The sequence below is a fragment of the Protopterus annectens genome, chromosome 5.part0 (genome assembly GCF_019279795.1).
Source record: "Protopterus annectens isolate FY-2018-M chromosome 5.part0, PAN1.0, whole genome shotgun sequence".
NCBI lineage: Eukaryota > Metazoa > Chordata > Ceratodontiformes > Protopteridae > Protopterus > Protopterus annectens.
Window position 1 is genome coordinate 1094653556 of NC_056735.1, and position 21137 is coordinate 1094674692.

The following is a 21137-nucleotide window of genomic DNA, read 5'->3' on the forward strand; positions in this document are numbered from 1 at the left end:
ACAAGGCCATGTCAAACCCAGATTTGATGAATATGCTTCACCTCAAAAAATCTAGATCCGTCAGAGCCACAAGTACGGGAGACTTAAACCTCAACATGGCTATTAATAGGACGTGCTGGAGGGATAGATTCATCACCCAAAGACTCCCTATGCTGTGGAATAAAATCCCGGTATATGTGAGGCAGAGCACCTCGCTGGCCTTGTTCAAGAGAAATCTTGACCAATGGATGGGAGATCACAGATATACCCCAGGGATTACCTCAGTGTCACTGCTCAACAGAGGCACAGCAAAATAATGGGTATAGTTCCCCATACTAAAGGGGTGGCGTAAGCCACAAAACTATGGGCTAGGCTTGTAAATGCCCTCGGGCAGATAGCCTAGTATGAACCTATGAACCTATGAACCTATGAATGGATTATAAGTTGAGTTTGTGAAGTTCAACTCTTAAGCTTTTCCTTCCAAGTGAGTTTCCTGAAAACCATTTCCCATATTCAAACTGGTTATGATCAATGATCTAATCATAATCCTCTTGATATGAGTAACAAAGCAGGTTACTTTAACCCTCACTAGCAGAGTGTTAAAACTATTCCCCCGAAGGACAGCTGCTGAGAGAATATTTCCTTTTAGTAAATTCAACATCTATCTCATAAATGTGTATCTTTTCTGTAATCATATCCCATTTTTCCATTTTGAAAAAATATTACATTTACACAGTATATGCATTCTATAAAATGTTCACATAATCATACCCTCCCTCATTGTTCAACATCTCTTGTATATAGATTTTAAACAATACTGATGCCTTATTTTCACATGGGTAGTTGGAAAAGTTTCATATATCTCATTTTCCTTCTGTAATTTCTGCTGTTTTTTCTCAATATGCCATCAATGAAAACAAGTAATGCTCAGAAAGATAACTAATCAAAATATAAATAAATACAATTAAGATAATCTTGGTCATGATTCAGTGATGAAAATGGAAGAAAACGAGCAGAAATGGCTTTAGTCTGAGACTGCAGCAAATTATCAAGTTCTCAAAATAGTTATTTGAGAGAAGCACAAAAACAATATGCCAGATTCAGAAGCCTATTGAAGAAAAAAGGTAACCCGTGACAACAAGCTCCTCCATTCCCACTAAGCATGGCACAGTAATTCAAGCAGACAATTTAACGTGGCTCAGATAAGTTAGCTCCAACTACTCCTTTCGGCTAAAGCTACTATTTTCAGAAGTGGGTCTTCTGTCTTTTCAACCCTAAGTAATATCTCTTTCACAGAAATACAGTCTTGAGAACCTTCACCAAAACACAAATAATCTATATCCACTGAAATAGAATCATATACTCCTGTTTTAATACATTATACTAAACTCACAGAATTCACTAATATGGCATTTTGGTTTCATACTTTAACAAATAAGGTTAACACTTTTCAGAAAAGGAAAAATGTATATGGAAATCTAAAAGATAATAAGCTATACTGACAGACTCTACAGACTAAAAAAAAATCTCGGGAAAAAAAATGTCAGGAAATTACCAAACTGCTGCGGAGTGGTTAATATTTCTAGAAAAACAGTCATCATCTACTACTTTTGCATCTTAACACTTTGGTTACAAAAACGTTCACAATATTCAGCTAAAAAGAAGCCAATACTTTGTGAAATCTAAACCTTTTCAGTGCATAAAATAACTCTGAAGCCTCAAACAGCTTTATCATCAGAAAATGTAAACATATCTGGTATCTGGAGTAAAAATTTAAAAATGCAGACCTTTGGAAGAATAATGGTTCCTCTTCAGTCAAAAGTCCTTTCTGATATCCACCCTTTGAATGGCTGACTCTTGTATCACACGGCAGTTTTTTAGGTTTATAACAGAACCAGGGCTCTCCAGTATTGCGATCTGTATAGTTACACACAGGATGCCCTCCTGGCAAACAAAGATTGCACTCTGTGCTTTCTGTAAAGGTCCCAGATCTAAACTTACTTCTAAAGAATACTCTGTCTGGTTTTTCATCACGTAACCTCTTAAGAACTTTAATGCCTTCACTTGGATGAACCAGTAGGACAGACACTTTCACTATTCCTTCCCAAAGTATGGTGAAAATGACAGTGTAAATACCATTTTGGTGGTCAACCACTTTTCCTACAGCTCCAGTTTCAGTCAAAGGAGAATAGATTCGTGCCTGCAAATAATCGCCACCATATTTCTTTGGCCTTCCTTCAAAATCAGACATGCGAACTAGTATTTCCAACTGGCTACCAATTATGAATTTAGTCTCAGACCTCATAATAACAAAAACGCTTTTAGAAGGATCTGTGCTTCTAAAGAAATCAGACACATCTTGGGAAAACAAAGGCCACTTTAGGGTGTTAAGCAAAGCTTTTTCCTCAGCTTCTTCTTGAGCTGTCAGGAACTGATGCTGATAACCACAATACATCAGTTTTGCAGGGTCACCGCCATCAACAGTGAATGTTTGATGATCCAAACTATGAAGCTGGTTGGCTGCAGATACTGTGCTATATCCGAGATGCTGACAAAAAAGAAAAGAGTTATCAGTCAGTACAACAACTTGTCATCTTTCACCACACTTTAGAACACAGAAATGACAGTTACATACATACACACCATAATGACAGATCCTTAAGAGATAGATCACCCTTTACAGCAAAATTACTACTACCACAGGAATTAAGATTTTTCAGTAAATAAAGCTTTCACCATCTGTTGAGATTCCCCTCCTCTTCCTGGTGTCCAGGTTGTCCAAGTCTTCTGAATATATGATTAAGAGTGCATAACAAAGAACAAGAGGAGAGAAGAAAAGAAAATCAAGGCCAGCTACAGCAAAAGTGGCGGATGAAATAGGATATGTTATGGAGGACAGATCTTACAGATCTATCAATATGTTATGTATGTAGTTTTCATATGCTGATAAAAAGGAGTTCTACCTCGATAACACTCAGGATTCAGCCCCTAGAAAACTTTCCTGGGTAGACACCCCTGGTGGAACAACCCTCAAACAAAAGTGATCCAAAAGGAAGACCTTGGCCTAGACATTACATGCAGCTTACAGTGTCTTGCAAAGCTGCTGAAAGAAGATCATGTGAAAATGTCACCTAAGGATAAGTGCTGGAAGAAAGTTGTTGAAGTTGCTATTGATTTAGTACATACATAATTTATTTATTTATTTATTTATTTCCAGTTTGACTACGGGGAAGTCCACTGGGCCCAAATGTCACGTTTTCAGTGGAGGCCCGGGGAGAAAAGCTCCAAGATACATAATACAGCAAAGATACAAAAGTATAAAAGATACATTATATAGAATAGTTTACAAATATGTACATTCAATATCACTCATAATCAACAAAATTCATTGCAGTTGATCTTAAGGGTTGTACTATATAGACTCATTTGAGCAAACATTCTTATGTTTTCAGTGTGGAAACAATTTACATACACACATTTAAAGTAAGTATGGAAACACTTTACATGCACTCGTTTAAAGTGTGATGCTATTTGCAATATTTACAAAGTTGGAATTGTGTGATAAGTAGCTATAGGAGTTGCAGAGAGCTTAGATCCACTCATTAGGAAAATAGCTATGGGAGTTATAGAGAGCTTAGAAACCAGGGAGAAAACCTCCTGGGGGCATATACTTGGATAGAATTAGGTAGGGTGTAGGCAGGCACATTTCCATTTAGTGGACAGGTGTTTGAAAAAAAGAAGTTATGTACTCACCATAACGTTCCATCTGAGTAGGTAAACTTCATTTGATCAGCAACCTGTGGGTTATGGATCCGACACGGATCCGAGCCAGCAGCATACCAAGCAAAAAGATCAGAGCTCCAAGCTCCTCCCCCTTACCCATACTACTCTGCAACCTCCTTCCAATCCTCAGATCGCGTTTGCCACCTGCATATGATAATAAAACAAACTAACAACTTGAGACACCTGACTCAAGGACAAAATAAAGCTCATAAGTCTGAACCTCAAGCTCAGCTAAATAACCATGAAAGTCAGGAGGAAGGAGGGAGGGACGGCTGCTGACAAATGAAGTTTACCTACTTAGATGGAACATTATGGTGAGTACATAACTTCTTTATCTGAAGTAGTTAACTTCATTTGATCAGCAACCTGTGGGACAGAGTCCCCAGCTACCCGAATCTTGGGAGGCCCTTAAGGAAGGATATTCCGGAGCACTGCACAGCCAAAGGCAGCAGTTCCTCTAGACACCAAATCCAGTTTATAATGAGAGATAAAGGTGTGAGAGGACGCCCAGGTAGCCGCTGAACAAATCTCATCCAGGGAAACTCTAGACCAGAATGCAGCAGACGTTGCCATAGAACGCGTAGAATGAGCATGAACCCCCATTGGTTCTGGTAAGCCAGACTCTCTGTATGCTTGTAAGATACAACTCGAAATCCACCTGGCGAGAGTCACCTTAGAAACTGGTTTCCCTAGAAAAAGGCTTAGCAAAGGAGACAAAAAGTTGATCAGAGTTACGAAAGACAGCCCTCCTGTGCAAGTAAAAACATAACTGTCTGTGAACATCCAGCAAATGAAGTTTAAATTCTCCTTTGTTCTGGAAATTAGGGAAAAAGACAGGCAAATTAATGGACTGATTAATGTTTGTCTCGGAAGCAACTTTAGGGAGAAAGGAGTGATTAGTCCTGAGAGATACCCTATCCTTATGAAACACAAGGTATGGAGGTTTGATACAGAGAGCCTGAAGCTCCGACACTCTCCTGGCTGAAGTAATTGCTACCAAAATGGCCGTCTTCCATGACAAGAACTTCAGATCAACGGAAGCTGCGGGTTCAAAGGGAGGCGCAACTAATGCCTGAAGAACTAAGGTCAGATCCCACGGCGGGGATGAATTCCTAACAGGGGGTCTCAAAAGAAAAGTGCCTTTTAGAAAGGTCTTGCAAATTCTGGCAGCAGCGAGGGAACCAAAGTTGTCCCCAATATGAAAATGGGAAATGGCAGCCAGCTGGACCTTCACAGTAGATGAGCTGGCCCCTTGCTGAAACATACGATACAAGAATTCCAGTACTGCTGAAATAGGAGCGGTGACAGGATCCAAGTTCTTTTGTGAAGCCCAAATTGAAAAACGTTTTCATTTGCTACTATAAATCTTCCTGGTAGAGGGTTTATGTGCTGCCACCAGGATAGACTTGACTCGGGAAGAGATACTGGGAGTCCTGGCAACTAGGGGAACTGGATCAGCCAAGCTGAGAGCTTGAGACCGTCCAGGTTCGGAGGAGCCATTCCCAAGGGATGAGAAATCAGATCCGGAATTGGATCCAAGATCCAGAGTGGAGCTATGAGATGAGACCACAGGCAGGGGAACCAGACTTGACGAGGCTAGAATGGGGCTATGAGGATAATCTTGCTCCCTAACCGGCGAGCTTTCTGCAGAAATTTTGTCATAAGCGGAAGTGGAGGATACGCATAAAGAAGACCGGGCGGCCAAGGATGGACTAGAGCGTCTCTGGGTGCTTCTCCCAAAGGAGGAATTAGTGCGAAAAACTCGCTGCACTTAACGTTGGAAGGTGATGCGAAGAGATCGCAGCAAGGCTGACCCCAGCTGAGGAAGATCTGTTCCGCTACACAAGGATCCAGAGACCACTCGTAAGGAGAGAGGACAGTTCTGCTCAATTTGTCCGCCAGTATGTTGGACCGACCCGGAATGTGTGTTGCTAACAGGAAGTGGTTGGTGGAGATCGCCCATTCCCGAACTCTCATGGCCTCTCGGCAAAGGGGGTAAGACCTGGTTCCCCCCTGTTTGCTGATATACCAGACCACTGATATATTGTCCGACTGGATAGCAATAGTCCCTGGAGGAAGAGAGGCATGAAGGGCCTGCAATGCCAAAAGGACCGCCCTCATCTACAGGACATTTATATGCAGTACAGTCTCAGTCTGAGTCCACGTGCCTTGGACAGTCCTGCCCGCACAATGTCCCCCCACCCTAGGCAGGGGGCATCCGTGGTCACTGTGGCCTGGGGTGGTGACATAACAAAAGGTCGTTCTTCCCGAAGGGCTCGGGATTGAAGCCACCACATGAGGCAGTTCCTGCAAATCCTGCTGAGGGGAATCGGGAAGTCTAGAGGGTGGTGTCGAATAGACCACTGGACTTGCAACGTCCACTGTAGAACCCTCATGTGCAGACGAGCGTAAGGAATCAGATTGATCGCTGCCGCCATGGACCCCAAAGCTCTCAGGACTAATTCTGCTGGGGGAGCAGGGGACTAAAAGAGGGATACACATGCCGAGTCATGCTGTGAAGTCTGTCTGATGTTAGGAAGGCCCTGGTCTGGAGGGTATATATCCAGGCCTCTATGCAGTCTAACACTTGAACAGGCTGGAGGAAAGACTTCTTGACATTTATGGTTATCCCCAACCGGGGTGACATCCAGAGGAAGAAATCCCTGGCTAGAGAAAGTAGATGCCTGGTGGGGGTGGTGAGGAGCCAGTCGTCTAGATACGGGAAGACCTGTATGCCCTGGAGCCTCAGGTGGGCCGCTACAACTGCCATGACCTTGGTGAACACCCTGGGGGCTGTGGTGAGACCGAAGGGTAGGACCCTGAACTGGTAATGACTGGCCCCTAGCCGAAAGCGAAAAAACCTCCTGGGCCGTCTTTCCATAAGAATATGCTAGTACGCATCCTTGAGGTCTATGGAGCACATCCAGTCCTCCTCCTGCAAGAGGGGCAGGATGGATTGAATCGTGACCATCTGGAATTTCTCCTTGGCAACGAAAAGGTTAATTGTTGAGAGGTCGAGAATCGGCCTTAAGTCCACCGTCTTTTTTGGCACCAGAAAGAACCTGAAGTAGATGCCTGATCCGGACTGGTCTGGGGGCACATGCTGGATGTCTCTTTTTTCTAACAGCTTTTTTATTTCCAAAGCCGGAGCCTCCCTTTGCGTGGGTGGGACATCTGGGAGGCGCCTTGATTAACGGGGCTTATTTATGAAGGGGACTGAATAGCCTCTGGAGCGATCTGTTGTGATGGACTCCCATTGAGCCGGGTGCCTCAAAAAACACCCCCCCCCCGACTGCCTCCAGAGAGGAGCAGTCGGGCAACCCCTCAGGGCTGCTGCACAGGTCGGTCAGAAAAGGGTTCCCATGACCCAAAGTTCTTCGGTCCCCCTCTGCCTCTGGGCCGGCATCCACCTTGTCCCCCTCTGCCTCTGGGGAAGAAGGAGTCCTGAGCGTTCCGGGCCTGCTGAGATTTCTGGAACCACATCTTCTTCTGCCCTCACTGGTTCCTAGAGAAGGAACTTTGAGGGGTAGAGAAGTGTACTCCGACGGCTGACAGTGTTTTCCCGTCTTTCTCGCTCTGGACCAGCATCTCGCGGACGGTCTTCCCGAAGAGGGTCGACCTGTCAAAGGGTGCATTCGCAAAGGACGCCTTGAAGGGTTCCGAGAAATCGCAAAGTCAAAGCCAGGCATGATGCCTTAAGGTGATACCGGACCCACTGGCTCTAGTGGCTCCCTCCGTTGCATGGGAAAGTAGCCGCATAGAAGTATTAGACACTAACTTGAGAGTGGCCATATGAGCCAAGAAAGTCCGTTTATCCTCGGCCAACATGAACTCTGGGGGAGACTCAGTGTACTCTTTGATCAGGTCCCGCTGCAGTCTGATTACATGGGCCAAGTAATTCAGCTCCCTTATAAAGAAGGTAGCTGAAGCAAAAGTCCGCTTTCCAATGCAGTCCATTGCCCGAGACTCCTTGTCAGGGGGATGGACTGAAGAACGTTCCTGGGAGAGTTCCTTTTTTTGGTGGCCGCTGCCACCACCATGGTATAAACTGGGGAACCCTTGCTCCACAAAGCTCTGTCTGCAGGGGCACTAAGAACCTTATCAGGCCTTCTAGGTATCGGCTCTACAGTGTCTGGCTCCTTCCATGCCCTGGTGGTAATCAAGTCGACCAGGGGGTCGGCTGGGGGGGGACACCCAAGAGGTATATGGGCCTGTGTCGAACGCCTCCAGGAATACTGACTCATCCAAGGAGGGTTTTTGGGCGGATCACCCCCCCCCTTTGGTGGAGTATTTCCATAATATCTCCAAAGGAGACGTCCTCAGGGGGGTGATTTGGGGGAACCCTCCCCTTCTTCCAAATCGGTATCCTCGGTGAGGGACTCCTTTTGTACAGGCGTTTGTGAGGGACCTCCTCAGGGGGACTGTCCGAGAGGGGCTCACCAACGGATTCATGTTCCTCCAGGGGGAACTAGCTGGGGCGTCAATGACACAGGCTGTCCCTGGGGGGACTGGATGATGGAGGACAAACTGAGCTGCGAGGGAGCGGGGGCGGACCCTGAGGAAAGAGTGAGGGGTCTCGATCCTCCAGACAGAACCCTCTTCACCACGTCGAATGCCGAAGGGGGAACCGGCCTCTCTAAGACAGGTGGCCGGGGCCCTCGGATCCGACGAGGGGATCGGTGCCGAAGCGTTCGGACCCGAGAGGATGGTGTGCTCCGACTGCAAGGGAGCCGAAGACACACACCCCCCCCCCCGGATCCGATGCCCAGCTCTCAGCTCCAAGAGCTCAGATCCGAAAGCGGATCTGATAAGCTGGAGGGCATGGCCGGCGTCGAGGTAGTAATAACCATCGGTGCCGACCCCCTGGCTCCGGGGCTCCTCGGATCCGAAGACTCCAAAATCCGGTGGTGGACCGGAGAAGGAGCTATCGGGGAGAACAGTGGAGCTGAACTCCCCTCCGGGGGGGGGGGGCAGCAACACTCCCATCTGCAGCTGAGTTTGCAAGAATCGACGCATCATCCGGTCCATATCTGCCTCTGAAATGCTGTGAGTAGACCTGGAGGAAGCTACCGAAGCCGGCCAGGAGGGCCAACGTGACGACGACCTCGAGACTGGTCGGGTCTCCTCCTCCGGCTCCAGGGAGAAACGTGGCGCACAGAGCCATGGGGAGGAAGGCTTGGACATTCTTAATGGAGAAGAGACCACCTTAGCGGGAGGAGCCCAGGGGTCCAATTCGGGCTACCGCTTGCGGCTTCTTTCTCTCTCTCTCTTTTTCTCTCTCTCCCTTTTTCTCTCTCTTATCCTTCTTGGCCTCTCATTCTCCCTGAGATAAGGTGCGAGGGTGAGTACCAGACAGAGGAAGAGGGCCGGTTGGCTGGGCAGCCACAGCCACGGCTGTCGCTACAGAGAGGGAAGGAGAAAAAGCTGATTCTGCGGGTAGAAGACCCGCCAGAATCAGCTTGTTCCTCCTATCCCTTATGGCTCGAGGGTTAAAGGCCACACAAATCTGGCAGCCCGAAGAAAGGTGCGGAACCCCCAAGCAAATCACGCACTGAGTGTGACCATCCACTGGCGACAGCTTATGGCCACACTCAGAGCATTTAGAAAAAGACCCTTTATGACTTTCATCCATACTAGAGACACACACAGAGCCACACACGCGCACCTGAAAGAGGGAAAAATAGGGGCCTACAAAGGGATGAGTAACTACCAAAGGTAAAGGGGAAATAAAGGCTAAGGAGAAAGAAGAAAGGTATTAAAATACACGCACACACAAAAAAAAAGTAGACTAAAAGGGAAGTTTGAAGTAAAATATTTCTACGCTTGCCTGGAGCTCTAAGAATCCCGTGCTTGGCAAAGCCAGGGCAAACGAGATCTGAGGATTGGAAGGAGGTTGCAGTGTAGTATGGGTAAGGGGGAGGAGCTTGGAGCTCAGATCTTTTTGCTTGGTATGCTGCCGGCTCAGATCCGTGTCGGATCAGTAACCCACAGGTTGCTGATCAAATGAAGTTAACTACTTCAGATGCTGGGTTCTGAAGTTTTCTGAGTTTGATATAGTTCTTAGTGTGGAAGGGAGATAATTCCATTTCTTGCCTAGTGAGAAGGAGAGGAGAAGTTGGCCAGCAGGTCATTTGGGTTTGTGGATAGAAATTAAGTTTTAATGTTCAGATCTGAGAGTTCTGTTAGGATGTAAGGGGAAGGATATTTGTTAGAGCCAGACATTTTGTTGGGTGAAATACAAGTCTGTTTGCAGTGGAGAGTTGGAGGTAGTCTAGGTGGTTTGTGAGTTCTAGCCAATTCAGAGATTGAAGGGAAGGCAATGATGGGTGAAATTTTTGGATTTGGTGGAAATTTAGAGATTTTATTATAGCAGTTTTCTAGTTTGGAGGTGATGAAGGAAGACATGTTAGTTAGAAGAGGGGCTCCATATAATAAGGAAGGAAGAAGATAAATAGTGGCCAGAGTATGCCTAGTAGAGTTGGAGAGAAAGAGATTGTTCCTGTAAAGCATACCTAACTTTTGGTGGTAGTCACTGAACCACAAGTACAAGTATGACTCTGTCATTTTACATGCAGATGTAAATGACCTGAAATGTACCTCCCTGGATTACATGAAGAGAGACGTGATGCATCTCTCAGGCATCATGCATGACCAAAGCTGGTATGAGCCTATCATTGAGCAGAATTCTACTTTCTTTAAGGACAATGTCGCAACATGAGCAAAAGATAATTGACTTTAACAACGGGCTTATGTTTTCATGTAATTCAAAGGGGCTACAATACTGGTCTGCTTGGGAGGATATAGTTGACAGACCATGCTGCTTCACCAGGGATGGTATGCACCTGTCCCCTTTAAGCTTTTGACTACTGGCTAAAACTTTGTCCACCCCCATAATGCCAGCGTAATAAACCTTCCAACAAAGCTTTCAAACATTTAGGAATTATTCCAAAGCAAGCCTGTGACTAAGTGATACCCTGGCAACATTTTAAGCCTCCCCAAACTGAGTGAATTCTGCTGCTAATGTGAAATTGTTCATAGAAACTCTACACCATCATATACACAGCTACATCAGGCAGCTGTACCCACCTGGAATAATCACAAGATTACATCACAGAATACCAGGAGACAATGGGAGAATACATATATACCTCCCAAATACGCAACAAAGTCAAGAAAATTTAAGATCTTTGCCTGGAAGTGTTTACATAGGTATTTTTATACCCAAAGCAGACTTCAAAGAATTTTTCCTCAAGCGGATAGCAAATGTTGGAGGTGTGGCAGGCAAGAAAGAGGTGGCTGGGAACATATTTTCTGGGAGTGTAGTGAGCTGGCAGACTTTAGGGATTCCCTGTGGACTGCTTTGTTGGAGATGTTGGGTGAGTGGATTGGACTGACTGGAGAGATGATTTTTTTGAGCTATGATACAGAGTCAGAACTGCCTAGACATAGTAAAGCCTTGCTGAGTCTAATTATGGTGGTTGCCAAAAAAGCAATTACTAGAAAATGGAAATCAAAGTCTAGACCAACTTTTCTGAAGTAGTGAATATAGTAACACAGATAAAGAAACTGGAATTGGGATCTTTAGAAAAGGGATGGAGCAAACTACATAGGAAAAATGGGAATTATGGGAACAATATATGCAGAGAAGCAATGAGGTTTAAGAGGCAGGATTTGAATGAGCTATATAATGCTTCACTGACAATTACTGGATAGATTACAAGTGATGCATAATGTTTGCAACTACAGTTATTTCAATGGTGTCTGTGATGTATAATGTTTGCAACTAAAGTGGTGCCACTGTTTTTTATTTTTCATTTATATAAATGTAACCTCGCCTATGTCATACATGATAATTTAATAAAGATGTTTATTGAAAAAAAAAAGACTACATCACAGAACAAGCCATCCTGGTGGAATACCAATATCAACAAATTGTATAACAATATGAAGAAAACCATAGCTAAAATCAGAAGTGCAATACTCACCAAGGCAAGAAATCACTCATCCAATTAAATAAGCAACTCGGGCATCTTATCAAGTCCACAAAAGCCAAATTTGAGGAAGAGATAGCTCTCAGGGCCAAAGACAATCAGAAGGCCTTCTTCAAAAATTAGAAGTTATGTACCTACCATAACGTTCCATGTTAGTTGTCTTCTCTCGCCTTCTTTCTTGCTGGATGGGTTCGGAGCCGATCCTCGGCTCCGACTCGGCACTTTCTTAGCTTGAGAACTCCTTTTACCAGCTCGAGGCAACCCTATATCCCATGATGCAAAGCGGGACTACCTCAGATCTCGTTTGGTAGCTAACATACCCTGCTAAGGATAAACCTAGAACAACTAGGAAACAACAACTCCTAACAAATGACTCTCCTATCTAAGTCAGGAGAGAACAACCTGAGAAGAGGAGACTTTTCAAGATCTGTCCAGGCCAGGGGGAAGGAGGGAGGGACGCAAGAAAGAAGGCGAGAAAAGACAACTAACATGGAACGTTATGGTAGGTACATAACTTCTAAATGTTAAGTTGTCAATCTCGCCTTCATTCTTGCTGGATGGGACCGCGTCCCTAGCACCTGTATCCCGGGTGGCTGAATGGAACAGACTCTTGAGAACTGTGGAACCAAAACTGGCCCTATCTCTGGAGGCCAAGTCCAACTTGTAATGAGAGACAAAGGTATGAGGTGTGGCCCAAGTAGCTGCTGCACAAATGGTATCAATGGGTAGTCTATCCTGAAAAGCTGCAGAAGTGGATAGACTCCTGGTTGAGTGTGCTTTTGGCTTAGAAGATAGTTGTTTGCCTCTGAGAGAGTACACATAGGAAATGGTGGAAGTCAACCATCTGGATAAGGTCACTTTAGAAACTGGAAGACCCATCCTGTTTTCTGCATAGGAGACAAATAATTGGTCCGATTTTCTAAATTGTTTAGTTCTATGCAAATAGTACCTGAGCTGACGATGGACATCCAAAAATGCAGTTTCTGTTCAGCTCTGTCGGAATAGTTTGGGAAAAAGACTGGTAGATCTATAGATTGGTTAATATTGGTTTGAGACACGACTTTGGGGAGAAAGGAAGGGTTAGTTCTTAATGATACCCTGTCCTTATGAAAAACCAAATAAGGTGAACGAATGCAGAGAGCTTGAATCTCGAAACCCTTCTTGCAGAAGTGACAGCCAGTAAAAATATAGTTTTCCAGGTCAATAACTTCAAAGAGCATGAAGCAGGCGGTTCGAAGGGAGGTAGTATCAAGGATGCCAACATTAAGTTTAGATCCCATTGCGGAGGAGGATGCTTTATAGGTGGTTTTAGGAGAAAAACTCCTCTCAAAAAGGCCTTGCATAATCTATGAGACATAATGTTATTGTCATGCAAGCCAACATGATACTTGGAAATAGCAGCCAGTTGTACTTTGACTGTAGATGACGAGGATCCTGAATGAAAAACCTCCGCCAGGAAATCTAAAACAGAATGTACAGGAGCAGTAAAGGGATCAATATTTCTGGAGTTTGCCCAAATAGAAAAACGTCGCCACTTGCTAGCATAAACAGTCCTAGTGGACGACTTCAAAGAAGACACTAAAATGTCTCTGACTGAGTCAGAAATCATCGGTAGCCTGGCTAAGGAAGGAAGTGGAGCAACCAAGCAGTGAGGTTGAGAGAATGAATGGCCCGGTGCTGCTGACCCGACTGGTGGATCAAGAGATCCGGAACTGGGTCCAGATGCCAGGGCTGCACCAGAAGGTGACGATGCAGAGACGGAAACCAAATTTGTCGAGGCCAATATGGAGCAATGAGGATCAATTTGGCTCTCAAAACGGTGGCTTTCTGAATGACTTGTGGAATCAAGGGAAAGGGAGGAAAAGTGTATAGAAGTCCCCGAGGCCAATCCTGGGTTAGAGAGTCTCTCAGGGGTTGGCCTGGAAGGGGAAAGAGAGTGAAATAATCTGGGCACTTGTTGTTTTGAGGAGTGGCAAAAAGATCACAACAAGGAGTGCCCCACTTCAGAAAAATCTGATCCACTACAGATTGATTGAGAGACCACTCGTGAGGCATCAGAATAGATCTGCTGAGCCTGTCCGCCAATAGGTTGGACCTGCCGGGGATGTGCGTTGCTATCAGAAACCGCTGAGAAGAGATCGCCCATTGCCAAAGTCTGAGAGCTTCTCGACATAACGGATAGGACCTGGTTCCGCCCTGTTTGTTGATGTACCAGACCACGGACATGTTGTCCGTTTGTACTGCAATAGTCCCCGTGGGAAGAAAGTCGTCGAGGGCTTGCAACGTTAAAAGCACTGCTCTCATCTCCAGGACATTTATGTGCAGATGGTATTCTATGGGTTGCCACGTCTCGTGGACCATCCTGCCCTGATAATGCCCCTCGGCGACCCGATCAGAGAGGCATCCGTAGTGACTGTGGCAACTGGAGGAGGGGGAATAAAGGGTCGGCCCTGATGAAGAAGAGGGGAAGATATCCACCATTCCAGATGAGCCCTGCACGACTGTGTGACTAAGATTTCGTGCCTCATCGGGAGACTGTGGTATGACCACTGCGTGAAAAGCATCCACTGCAGAAGACGCATGTGGAAGCGAGCTAGTGGAAGGAGAACAATGGCCGCAGCCATAAGACCTAGAACCTTCAGTATAAATCTGGCTTTGATCTTGTTGCTTTGCAAAAGAAGCCGAACGAATTTTTGGATGTCCAGAATTCTTTGATCTGTTAGTCTGGCTGACATTTTTACGGTGTTTAATTCTGCGCCTATAAAGATGATAGATTGGCAAGACGGCAGAGAAGATTTTTCGAAATTTACTGAAATTCCCAAACTCCTGCAAAGCTGCAGAGTGTAGTCTCTGGTATGAAGAAGTTGACACTTGGTGGTGGCGGAGAGGAGCCAGTCGTCCAAATAAGGAAATACCTGGAATCCTTGACGTCTCAGATGAGCTGTGACCACTGCCATGCATTTGGTAAACCCTCTGGGGGCTGAAGTGAGGCCAAAGGGCAGGGCTCTGAATTGGTAATGACTGGTCCCTAGCCGAAAGCGGAGAAACCTCCTGGAGCGCCTGTGAATCTTTATGTGATAGTACGCATCCTGAAGGTCTATAGAGCACATCCAGTTGTCCTTGCCCAGAAAGGGCAGAATGGACTGAAGCGTGACCATCCGAATCTTGCCTTCTTGACAAATCTGTTTAGATTGCTCAGGTCTAATATTGGTCTCCAATCTCCCGTCCTTTGGGGACCAAAAGAATCTCAGTAGACGCCGGATCCTACCTGGTCTGCGGCACCGTCTGGACGGCTCTTTTTTCTAGGAGTTTTGAAACCTCCTGTTCTGCCAAATCCCTTTGACCGGGTGAGATGTCTGGAAGGGATTGTAGAGGTACGGAAACCTTTCGAGGGGATTTTGTAACCCTCGGATATAATCGACTGTACCCACATCTCTTGTGATAGGGATTGCCAGGCTACTGGGTACAGTGAAATCCTTCCCCCGACTGCCTCCAAGGGTGGACAGTCGGGCAACACCTCAGGGATGTTGAAAAGGCTTCTCAGGAAGAGACTCCCTGTTGCCTTGGTTCTGAGGACCCCCCCTGCCTCTAGGGCGGCATCTGTTATTGTTACCCCCTCTGCCTCTGGGGGTAAACTGACCACGTGCGTCCGGTGTAGCTCCTTGGGCTTTACGGAACCACATCTTCCCCCCCTTCTGACCCTTGGGATATGGTCTAGAAGGAGTGGAAAACTGGACTCCAACGGCAGAAAGAGTTTTACCGTCCTGCTCACACCTGGTCAAGGTATCCTTCACCTGAGGTCCGAACAAAGCCGAACCATCAAAGGGGGTATTAGTGAAGGACGCCTTAAAGGGGTCCGCAAAATTACAAAGCCGCATCCAGGCTTGGCGTCTAAGAGCAACTCCTGTGCCTGCGGCCCTGCTCGCTCCATCGGCCGCATAAGATATGAGCCGCATGGAGGAGTTAGATATGGAATTTAGGATAGCAAGCTGCGAGGCAATCTTTTCCTGAGCCCCAGCAGCAGAAGGATCCTGAACTACTTCACCCAGTTCTTTGAGAACATCTCGTTGAAGCCTGGTGAAGTGACAAAGATAATTCAGCGAGCATAGCAAAGGTCGCTGAAGAAAACATCCGCTTTCCATACCTGTCCATGGTCCTAGAGTCCTTATTAGGAGGATGGACAGGTACTGAAGGATCCGCCAGTTCCTTCTTAGTGGCAGCCGCCACCACCATAGCATCCACTGAGACACCCTTGGAAAGGAACTGTTTGTCCGAAGGGGCCGTAATGAATTTGGATGGTCTTCTGGGGACAGGTTCCACAGAATCTGGAGCCGCCCATGCCTTCCGAGCCACTACCTGCATAAGTGGGTCGAAAGGCGGAGACACCCAGGAGGTGGAGGGTCGGGATCCAAAAGCCTCCAGGTATACCGACTCATCCTCAGAGGGGTCAATGGAGGGCCAATTCCCCCTCTGTTTGAGGAGCTCAAGGATGTCTGAAAAGGAGACATCCTCAGAGGGGGACCGTGGGGAACCCTCCGACTCATCTAAGTCGGTATCAGATGTAGTAGACTCAGGAGAGTCTGTGTGTTTCCTCTTACCGTCCTCTTCCGAGGGGTTCCCCTGCAGGATCAGGAGAAACCTCGGAAGAGGAGGAAATTCCCAGTGGGGAAACCTGGGGCGATGGATCCCTGGGCCTGAGAGCAAGAGGCTGGCAAGAGGCGTTTGCAGGCACTGATGAGGGAGGAGCTAGAGGGATAGACCGTTGACCAGGCTCAGAGGCCAGGACACTCCTCATCACCTCAAAGGCTCCCTCCCGGGAGACCGGAATATCCCTGCTCCGAAGAAACAGGAATTCCGGCTCCAATGAGAGGGAAGGCTCGAGGCCGATGTCGGCACCGAGCTTACCAAAGCGAAGCCCGAGAGGGAGGCGGGGTCGGACAAGGGTCCGATGCCACTAGCCCCTCGAGCCGACAGTGGAAACCCGATGACCGGATCCCTCCAAGGAAGGCCTCAAGGAGGAGATCGGAGCCGAGGACGACGGAGCCGAAGGATGTATCGGCCCCGGCATCGAAACAGTCACTGTCCCGAGAAGCTCCGGCTCCGAACTCTGGTGTGGAGTCGGAGGAGGAAGTTCAAGGGGTAAGGCTATAGCCGAAGCCTGTTGAGACGGGCTATGGAGCATTTGGGCCAGTGTCTGAGACTTCAACAGCCTGCTTACCACCCTCTCTAAGTCGTGGTCAGACAGCCTGGAAGATCTCGAAGATCGGCTCCGATGGCTCCGCTCCGACAAAAGAGGAGACCCCAGAGCCGAATGGATACTCAGTATCGAAGGGGACCGAGATCTCTTTCGGGTCGAAGCCATCGGAGCCGAAGTCCCCTGAACTCCAGATGGAGCCGAAGGTTTCTCGGCTCCGATGCTGGATAAAGTGTCGGCTCCAGCCGGAGCCAATAAGGCCACAGTAGAGAAGGTATCGGAGCCAGCCGGCGCCGACCCTACTACTTTAACGGTAGATGCATCGGTTCCAGCCGGAGCCGATCTCGGCTCCGATGGAGCCGAAGCCACCGGAGGAGGCTTGGATACTGAAGCCTGAGCCTTCGGTGGTTTAGAAGGTTTCCCAGACCCTGCTTTAGAGGGAGAACCTTCTGGCTTAAGTAAGCCTCGGAGGATAAGCTTATTCCTCCTTTCCTGCAGGACTCTCTGGCTAAAAGTGTGACACAAAGCACAGGAGTCCTGCAGGTGCAAAGGCCCCAGGCAGTACACACAAGAAGTGTGACCGTCTGTCAGAGACATTTTCTGACAGCACTGGTCACACTTCTTAAAGCCTGAGACCTTGCCTTCCCTAGACATATCCTAGGAGGAAGTAACACACACAAACCCCAACAAACACACAAAATTAATCCCATACACACAACACACAGGAAGGGATTAGCCAATAGGGTTTTAGGCCTAACTAAAACTTTATACTAAAGGTTATAAAAAAGGGTTATAAAGTTTGAAAGGAAGGGAATAGGGTAGGCTGTAATATACTACAGACTATACTAAGACTAAAAGGGGAAATTAAATTCCTAACTAAGCTTTTTCTGATTTTACCAGAAAATCACTTACCTCAGCTGGCAAAGGAGACCTCTTTCGCTAAGCGGCAAACGAGATCTGAGGTAGTCCCGCCTTGCATCATGGGATATAGGGTTGCCTCGAGCTGGTAAAAGGAGTTCTCAAGCTAAGAAAGTGCCGAGTCGGAGCCGAGGATCGGCTCCGAACCCATCCAGCAAGAATGAAGGCGAGATTGACAACTTAACATCAATAGTTGTGTAAACGTTTACCATAATGACCATAACCAACCTATGAGCCTATAATAATAGATGTCCTTCTCTTTTCTGTTATAGTATTCTTTACATGAGAGAGCTCTCTGCCGTAGGTGACCCGACATTGGTCAGTACATAAAAGTCTTTCACTACTGTAAGGTGCATGTTATATCACACATAGGCTGCTCTCATCTGTCAGCCATAAAAGTGATGTATGCACATATCATCCTCATAACTGAATGCCTGTGGAGGAAAGCCAGCCTAAGGAAAGTAGGGTATGACTATCCAAGGTAAAGAACCAAACAACCAGGGGGAAGGAGGGAGGGACTGGAATACTGCAACAGAGAACAGAAGGGCATCTATTATTATAGTAAAATTTTACACAACTATGCTATGTCCTTCTATTCATGTGTTGCATTAGTCTTTACAGGAGGGAGAGTACAAAAGCTCATTGGGAGACGGTGGAGGAAGAAGCAGTTGAGCTCTCCAGAAAGCCATGGAGTATGGTTCTGGCAAAACCTGCCCTAGACTTAGAAATGCCATCCAATATGTAATGTTTGGAGAAGGTATGCACAGAAGTCCATGTAGCCACTTCAAGAACCGAGGCAGTATCTACTCCCTTGAAGAAAGCACCAGATGAAGCTACAGCCCCAGTGGGGTGGGCCTTTACAGAAGAAGCAAGGGTCTTACCATGCTTCACATAACAGAATTGGAAACAGGCAAAAAGCTGGTCTGATCTCCTGATAGATTTGGTCATGTCTAAATAAAATCTAAGTTGTCTATGCACATCCAGAGTGTGCAACACCTTCTCACTAGAATTTTGTGGAGAAGGAAAAAAGGTAAGTAAATGAATGGGCTGGTTGAGTGACAATTCACTGACTACCTTGGGCATAAAGAAAGCATTGGTAAGCAAGGAAACACTGAATTTATGAAAAACGAAAAGGGAAGAGAGGTCATTAGGGCTTGGAGCTCAAACACACATCTGGCTGAAGTTAAAGATAGGAGAAGTTCAGTTTTCCAGCAGTAGTGTTGCAGGGAAGCTCACGAAGCTGGCTTGAAAGGGGTAGGAGTCAGCTTTTAGAGTACAAAATGAAGATCCCAGGGAGGAGGGATAGCTTTCCTGGGAGGTCTACTGTGAAAGATGCCTTTAAGAAATTGTTTGGCCTCAAATTTGCTAGCTAGAGGGGAGGATAAAGGCAGACAGACAGAAATAGATGACATATGGGCCTTCACTTAAGAGTAGGCCAAGCCAGCATTGAGCAACTCACACAATAGGATAGAACCAAGGGGACTCCTACTGGATCTTGGTTTCATGACAGACACCAAAGTGAAAATCACTTCCACTTGGATAGGTAAGATTTTCTAGTACTGGGTTTCCTGGCCTCCTGCAGGACCCTTAGCACGTCCTCATAGAACAGGTGTCTGAAAGGAATTAAAATCCTATCACCCACACAGTCAACTGAAGGGTAGACAAGTGGGGATGGATGAGAGTTCCTTTGTCTTGTGTGAGAAGGTCTACCCTGTGAGGTAACTTGTGGAGATTGCCTTTGGGTAAATGCAGGAGAAGTGGCAACCAATGCTGTCTTGGCCAAAAAGGAGTCATCAGCAAAATTTTTGGCTTGTCCTATTGAGTGTTGAACAGGACTTTCGGAATGAGTGGAAGGGGAGGGAATGCATACAGAAACATCCCCTTCAAAGAGAATGAGAGGGCATCCACCTTCCAAACTAGAGGATATGGAACTCTGGCACTATATGCAGAAGTTGTCTGTTCTTTGGGGAGGCAAAGAGATCTACTCCAGGTTTAACCCACTGGTGGACAATGTCCAGAAACACATTTCTTTGAAGTATCCATTCATGGGACTGTGGTTGGGACCTGTTCAGGGTGTCTGCCACACAATCCCTTCCCATTGAGCGGACCCATAGTATGCTGAGGCTAATCAAGGTTCATCAAATTTCCACATCTGCTAAGCCCACTGACCTACCTTGCCTGGAACTACTTGCAGTCAAGTCCATTCGTCAGTGCCTCCCTCCATATTGTGAATAGATAAAGTTCTACTAAGCCCACTGACCTACCATGCTTGGAACTACCTGCTGTCAAGTCCATTCGTTGGTGCCTCCCTCCACATTGTGAATAGTTAAGTTCACTAAATTTCCACATCTGCTAAGCCCACCAACCTACCTTGCCTGGAACTACCTGCAGTCAAGTCCATTCGTCAGTGCCTCCTTCCATATTGTGAATAGCTAAAGTTCATCAAATTTCCACATCTGTTAAGCCCACTGACCTACCTTATCTGGAACTACCTGCAGTCAAGTCCATTAGTCGGTGCCTCCCTCCATATTGTGAATAGCTAAATTATGTCCTGCTATAATTACTAGTCTATATCTGAACTGTTGCCCTCCTGTTGGCTATCTCTTACATATCTCTGGGCTGCTCCCTGATCCCCTTCTACCCTGTTTTCCCCCACTCACCTACCTCAATCAATATATTCCTACTCTCAAAGCTATCTGTCTGCTCTGTCCTCCTTAGCCCACTCTCTCTTTTTTTCTCCTAGTCTACTCTGTTCCTCCTTGCACTTCTCTAGTCTACTGTCCATCTCTTGCTCTTCCACTGTGACCTGCTGCCTCCTTCCTAAGGGTTCACCTACAATAATCTCTGCGAGCTGCTCTTCTCCCCTCTGCCTCGCCTGCTCCAATTCCTGCCAACTCTCCTCCTTTACTGATTGCTTTTTCTTTGCTTTCTTCAGGGGTGTAGCCCTGCTATGCTCGGGCTCACTTCGCTCCCCTACCCTACTCCCATTCCCACCCACCCCTACATCAATTACTTTTATACCATCCACTCCCTTACTGTGGTTGTAGTGCTGCGGTAGCATTGTCGCCTCACAGTAAGACGTCCTGTTCGATTATCAGCTATAGTGTCTTCTGTGTGGAGACATGCGTGAATGGGCGTACCTTCGTTGAAGGTTGTGCATCAGGGCCGGCAACTCAGCATGTAAAAATCTACTGCCACTCATTAGCGGACTGGAGTTCCACTGTGGCAACCCCTAACCGGGAAAAGCCGAAAGACACAACGACAACCATCCA

At 46.6% G+C, this 21137-nt stretch overlaps 1 protein-coding gene across 2 annotated transcripts in view; it reads right to left on the minus strand.

Moving 5' to 3' along the window:
- The window catches only part of NXPE3 (neurexophilin and PC-esterase domain family member 3), a 1170309-nt gene that overhangs the window by 843935 nt on the left and 305237 nt on the right, over nucleotides 1–21137 (minus strand). For both annotated transcript variants that reach the window (XM_044070959.1, XM_044070958.1), the window contains exon 3: nucleotides 1767–2527. In XM_044070959.1, the coding sequence (XP_043926894.1) occupies nucleotides 1767–2527 (761 nt within the window). The remainder of the gene's footprint in view (nucleotides 1–1766; nucleotides 2528–21137) is intronic.